The 7,305-nt window shown below is 41.5% G+C and overlaps 1 protein-coding gene across 1 annotated transcript; it reads right to left on the reverse strand.

Annotated features, from left to right (window-relative positions):
* Window positions 1-4,454: 4,454 nt before the first annotated feature.
* On the reverse strand, window positions 4,455-5,531 carry LOC125042029. The gene is made up of 3 exons (XM_047637491.1): window positions 5,421-5,531; window positions 5,161-5,289; window positions 4,455-4,940 (listed from the first exon to the last, which is right to left on the reverse strand). Exons 1-3 carry the CDS (start codon window positions 5,529-5,531, stop codon window positions 4,455-4,457), a joined length of 726 nt encoding a protein of 241 aa, XP_047493447.1.
* Between the last annotated feature and the right edge of the window lie 1,774 nt (window positions 5,532-7,305).

Below are 7,305 nucleotides of genomic sequence, written 5' to 3' on the forward strand. Positions count from 1 at the left end.
TGAGAATGAATATCTTCACAATACAAGAGATATATTTACATCTCTTGTATTGTGATGATATTCATTCTCATTCATACCTTTTCTACATTTGTCAACATGAATACGGTTCACATTGTACCTATTAAACAATCAAAGATAGCAATGGGAGAGTACTCACAAGGGAAAGTGATATTAAAGTAAGATGGAGAGTGTTTTTTCGTAACCTATTACATGAAGATTAAATGAAATCCATGAAACCCTAGAGACGATGGAACACCACATAAGATAGAGCCAAAATATTGATCAAGTTTAGAGGTAAAGAAAGTATGAATTAAAATGAAGAATGGGAAAGCCGTGGGACCTGATGGGATTCCAATTGAAGCGTGGGAGTGCCTGGGTGACGAGGGTGTGGACATCCTGTTAGATCTGTTACGAAAGTTATACCAACTGAGAAGATACCAGGCATATGGAGGGAAAGTACTCTAGTCTCAATATATAAAAGTAGTTTCCACAGGATTGTGGAAACTACCGGGGGATAATATTAATGGGGCACACCATGAAGCCATTTGGAGGAGTGCTGGATGCAAGGATAAGAGAAGGTACAGATGCAGTGAGCAACAATTCGGGTTTATGAAAGGTAACGGTACGACAGATGCCATCTTTATGTTCAGGCAACTAATGGAGAAGTATGCAGAAAAAGACAGGAAGATCTAGACTCAGTATTTATATACTTAGAAAAGGCTTATGGCCGCGTGCCTAGACAAGAGAGACGCTGAAAAAATATGTAAGGTTAGTAAAAGATATGTACAGGGATATAACAACACAAAGAAGAAGCAGTGTAGGACTGACAGAAAAGATAAGTGTGCAGGTAGGATTGAATCGCTGACCCTTAGTTGTATTAGCCAACCAAGGAAAGGAGGGTATACCACGCAGTATACATTTTGCGGATGATGTTGTTTTAGTGGGTACGTCAAAGCACGATGGAGAAGGGATTTAGAAAGTAGGATCAGCAGAACCAAAACCGAAAACATCAAGCTAGAAGAAGTAAAATGTTCACACATAACAAGTAGTGGAGACATGGATATAGAGTTGAACCACAGAATCCAAGCACATGGGCACACTGGTGGAGAGCATCGGGTGTCTTGTGTGATAAGAGAGTTAACTTGAAACTGAAAGGAAGGCTATGTAAAAGCGTTGTCAGGCCCGCCATGGTGTACGGGGCAGAGACTTGGCCAATTAAAAATAGCGAGGAAAGAAAATTAGAAGCAGCAGAAATGCAGATACTCAGGTGGATGTGTGGAGTGACCAAAAAACGATAGGATTAGAAACGAGACCATAAGGAAACAGTAAAGGTAGCAGAATGATCAAAGAAACTACAGGAAAGGAGACCACAGTGCAAAAGGGTAGTGGGTATGGAAGTAGAGAGGAAACGGGGAAGACCAAAAAAACCCGGTGGAAAGATAGAATATCCAAAAACCTTCGGAATAAACCAAGCTAAACCAAGACCTGGTACATGATCGAAGAAAGAGGCGGAAACGAGTAACAGAAATGGAAAAAAAAGCTGTAGCAAAAGAAGAATAAGAATAGAGATGATAATTACCCAACCGACCGGGCTAATGCTTAATAAAGGCTTCCTCGCCCTATCATTACCACTCTGCCTCACTGTTCGAGTCCTTACCCATCAGGAATATTCATTCTTAACAACTATCCTCCACGCATTTGCCAATACATAAATAATCAAACGAAAATAAAACTAGATAAATAAAACACGAATAACTAAATAACTGAAACACACATCCGTTTTTATTATTAACGCATGAATGATCCGCTTTTAGACATTTCAAGGAAACCGACTCTCGAATGAATTACTGAAACGCTATAATAGACACGAGAGGTTAAACTTGCATGCATAAGAGTGGTCGGTTAACATTAATGAGAGAGCGGTCAAAGTGCGCAGCAAGGTAAACGAAGAAGAGAAAAAAAGAGAGGAATAGAGAGAAAAGAAGAGAACAAAGAAAGAGAAGAAAGGAAAAGGGAGAAAGAAGAGAGAGGAAAAAGAAAAAAATAAGAGAAAAGAGAAGAAAAAAAGAAAAAAAAGAGGAAAAAATAAAAAAAAAATAAGAGAAAAAAGAGGAAAAAAGAAAAAAAGGAGAGAAAAAAGAAGAGAATAAAGAAAAAAATAAGAGAAAAAAGAGAAGAAAAAAGAAAAAAAGAGGGAAAAAATAAGAGAAAAAGAGAAAAAAAGAGAAAAAATTGAGAAAAAAAAATAAAAAAGAGATGAAAAAAAAGGAGAAAAAAGAGAGGAAAGAAAGAAAAAGAGAAAAATAGACGAGGGAAAGAGAAAGAGAAAAAGAGAAGATAGAAAGAAAAATAGAAAAAGAGAAGACAAAGAAAACAAAAGAAAAAAAGAGAAAAAAAGAATAAAGAAAGAAAAAGAAGAAGAAAGAGAAGAAAGAAAAAAGAAGAAAAGGAAATAGAAAAATAAAAATAAGAAAAGAAAAACGAGAAGAAAGAAAACAAAGAAGAAAGAAAGAAAGATAGAAAGTAAAAAGGAGAAGTAAAGAAAAAAAGAAAAAAATGCGAAGAAAGAAAGAAAAAAGAAAAAAAGAAAAAAAGAAGGAAAAAAGGAAAACAAAAAACAGGAGAAATAAATAGAAAAAAGAAAAAAAAAAACGAAGAAAGAATAGAAAAAAGAAATAAATAAAGGAATAGAGAAGGCTAGCAATTACCAGACTCGCGCGTGATTCGGCAACAAATCCTCATTATTTTCATTATCCTTATTACTACTATTACTTTTTATCATGATCATAATAATAGTAGTAGTAAACGACAACAACAACAACAGAAAGATAATGATAATGATAATGATAATTTCGATTATCATTATCATTATTATCATTATCATTATCACTATTATTACTATTATTACCATTATTATTATTATCCTTAATACTATCATCATTGTCATTATTATGATCAACATCATTACTGTCATCATTATCGTTATTACCATATTCATTATCATTATCATTCTAAATCTTATTATCATTATGGAAAAAATAAAAACATTATCCATTCATTATTCTAAATATAAATCACGATTATTATAAATGATAACACATAAGATGATAACGAAGATGAAAAAGTAATTACAATAAAGATTTATCACGTTCTCTGCAGATATTAAAATCGAGTTATTCCAGTACGATTTAATTTCCCAGAGTTCTCGGAATGGCTTCCTGTTGTAGATACTTTCCTCAGTATCATCATCATAACAATACTCTATGAGATAACAAAGCGATGATAATGTGTAGTAATAATAATGATGATAATAACAGTGACCAAAGTCCCGTTTTTTTTTTGTTTTGTTTTTAGAAGAACTTAGCCACTTCGTCAGACACCACAACGGAGCCACGACACCGAGAAACACGGCACCATGGCACCATACCATACTCACTCGAGTTTCCGACACCATACCTCAAAGCCATACGAGATTTTCTTGAATTTACGTAACACCGTAACATCACTGCACCATACCAGATTGACATACTGTCCGATGCTAAAACAAAATACCAGACTGATCGACTTTCCGACAACTTAACGCCACACCATACCAGATTGACCCGACTTTCCGACACCATAACGCCACCAAACCATACCAGACTGACCCGACTTTCCGACACCATAACGCCACAACACCATACCAGACTGATCGACTTTCCGACACCATAACGCCACCAAACCATACCAGACTGATCGACTTTCCGACACCATAACGCCACAACACCATACCAGACTGATCGACTTTCCGACACCATAACGCCACAACACCATACCAGACTGATCGACTTTCCGACACCATAACGCCACAACACCATACCAGACTGATCGACTTTCCGACACCATAACGCCACCAAACCATACCAGACTGATCGACTTTCCGACACCATAACGCCACAACACCATACCAGACTGACCCGACTTTCAGACACCACAACGCCACCAAACCATACCAGACTGACCCGACTTTCCGACACCATAACGCCACAACACCATACCAGACTGACCCGACTTTCCGACACCATAACGCCACAACACCATACCAGACTGATCGACTTTCCGACACCATAACGCCACAACACCATACCAGACTGATCGACTTTCCGACACCATAACGCCACAACACCATACCAGACTGATCGACTTTCCGACACCATAACGCCACAACACCATACCAGACTGACCCGACTTTCAGACACCACAACGCCACCAAACCATACCAGACTGACCCGACTTTCCGACACCATAACGCCACAACACCATACCAGACTGACCCGACTTTCCGACACCATAACGCCACAACACCATACCAGACTGACCCGACTTTCCGACACCATAACGTCACAACACCATACCAGACTGATCGACTTTCCGACACCATAACGCCACAACACCATACCAGACTGACCCGACTTTCAGACACCATAACGCCACCAAATCATACCAGACTGATCGACTTTCCGACACCATAACGCCACCAAACCATACCAGACTGACCCGACTTTCCGACACCATAACGCCACAACACCATACCAGACTGATCGACTTTCCGACACCATAACGCCACAACACCATACCAGACTGACCCGACTTTCAGACACCACAACGCCACCAAACCATACCAGACTGACCCGACTTTCCGACACCATAACGCCATACCACCATACTAGACTGACCCGACTTTCCGACACCATAACGTCACAACACCATACCAGACTGATCGACTTTCCGACACCATAACGCCACAACACCATACCAGACTGATCGACTTTCCGACACCATAACGCCACAACACCATACCAGACTGATCGACTTTCCGACACCATAACGCCACCAAACCATACCAGACTGATCGACTTTCCGACACCATAACGCCACAACACCATACCAGACTGACCCGACTTTCAGACACCACAACGCCACCAAACCATACCAGACTGACCCGACTTTCCGACACCATAACGCCACAACACCATACCAGACTGACCCGACTTTCCGACACCATAACGCCACAACACCATACCAGACTGACCCGACTTTCCGACACCATAAATTCACAACACCATACCAGACTGATCGACTTTCCGACACCATAACGCCACAACACCATACCAGACTGACCCGACTTTCAGACACCATAACGCCACCAAACCATACCAGACTGATCGACTTTCCGACACCATAACGCCACCAAACCATACCAGACTGACCCGACTTTCCGACACCATAACGCCACAACATCATACCAGACTGATCGACTTTCCGACACCATAACGCCACAACACCATACCAGACTGACCCGACTTTCAGACACCACGAACGCCACCAAACCATACCAGACTGACCCGACTTTCCGACACCATAACGTCACAACACCATACCAGACTGATCGATTTTCCGACACCATAACGCCACCAAACCATACCAGACTGTCCCGACTTTCCAACACCATAACGCCACAACACCATACCAAACTGACCACACCACCACATCGTACCAGACTGACTCGCTCTCCTACACCATAACACCATACCAAATGGACTCGACTCTCCGACACCATACCAGACTGACTCACCTTTCCGCCAACCGATCTAATAAAACCCCACGAATTACCGCACAGATGAAAACTCACGAGGACACGCCCCCTTTTCTCCCTTTTAGCCACGCCTACTCCCGGCCCCGCTCTCTCTCACAGCCTGAAGCGAAATCCTATAACTTAATCGGGATATATCTGGAAGGTCATATGTGCAATTGAGATGAAATTATGGGAGCGGTTGGAGAAGTGAGTGAGTGAGGGGGATAAGTGAGTGAGGGAGGGAGGGAGGGAGGGAGGGAGGGAGGGAGAGAGTGAGTGAGTGAGGGGGATGAGTGAGGGAGGGAGGGGAATGAGTAAGTGAGTGAGGGAGGGAGGGAGATGAGGGAGGGAAGGAGGGAAAGAGTGAGTGAGAGAGGGAGAGAGTGAGTGAGGGAGGGAGATGAGGGAGGAAAGGAGGGAAAGAGTGAGTGAGGGAGGGAGGGAGAGAGTGAGGGAGGGTGGGAGATGAAGGAGGGAAGGAGGGAAAGAGTGAGTGAGAGAGGGAGGGAGAGAGTGAGTGAGGGAGGGAGATGAGGGAGGAAAGGAGGGAAAGAGTGAGTGAGGGAGAGAGTGAGTAAGGGAGGGAGATGAGGGAAGGAAGGAGGGAGAGAGTGAGTGAGATAGGGAGATGAGGGAGCGAAGGAGGGAAAGAGTGAGTGAGTGAGGGAGGTGAGTGAGTGAGTGAGGGAGCGAGTTAGTATTGAGTGAGGAAAGAAGAGAGGTGGGTGAGGAAGTGAGGGAGGGAGGTGAATGAGGGGGTGAGGGGGGTGAGTGAGCGAGAGGGCGGGATGAGTGAGCGAATGAAAGAGTGAGTAAGGGGATGAGGGAGTGCGGGAAATGAGTTAGTAGTGAGAGCGGTTAGAAGTGAGGTGAATGGATGGATGATGAATAGCAAGTAAGCGAATGAGTGAGGAGATGAGTACGCACGTGAGTCGAATGAGTGAGTGCGGTTACGAGTGAGTAAATGAAGATATGAATGAGTGGGTGAGATGAGTAAATGGAGGGATTACTCGATGAAGAAACGAGTGAAACAGAAAATAGTTGCACTGAAATGAAATAGAAATGAAGAAGTGAGTGAGCGTTCTGAGTAAGGTGAGGTGAGTATGAGTGAGCGTGAGGAAATGAGTTAGAGGAGTGACTGGGGAAATGAATGCCAGTGGGCGAGATAAGTTTATGAAATATGTAAGAGCAAAATATCTTAATCAGCAAATTTACGTAGGCATAAGTAATTCTAAGAGGAATCAGTGAGTAAATAAGTAGGTACCATAATTTGTAAAATATGCATAAACGATATTTCCTTCATTAAAAAAACTCATTTATGCATCATACAGATAAATGGGTACCAAGAGTGGGTAAAATATACGTGAATGAATGAATAAATGAATTAATGAATGAGTAGCTACGTCACAAATTGAGCGATGAAACAAATGAAAAAAAAAATTGAATTGAAATTTCCTCCATTGAAAAAATTGTAATTATACTTTTTTCCTCTTTTTGAAACGACTGTCGGTATGCATTAAGTCACTAATTTCCCTTTTACTCACTTGCCTTATTTTTGACAACACTTTAAGAGAGAGAGAAAAAAAAAAAATCTCCCCCCCCCAAAAAAAAAAGAAAAAAAAAGTGAGGAAAGAGAGAGACAGAGAGACGAAATGGGAAAAAGAAAATAAAAAAAATAAACTAATTTCATA

The sequence above is a fragment of the Penaeus chinensis genome, chromosome 31, assembly GCF_019202785.1.
Source record: "Penaeus chinensis breed Huanghai No. 1 chromosome 31, ASM1920278v2, whole genome shotgun sequence".
NCBI lineage: Eukaryota > Metazoa > Arthropoda > Malacostraca > Decapoda > Penaeidae > Penaeus > Penaeus chinensis.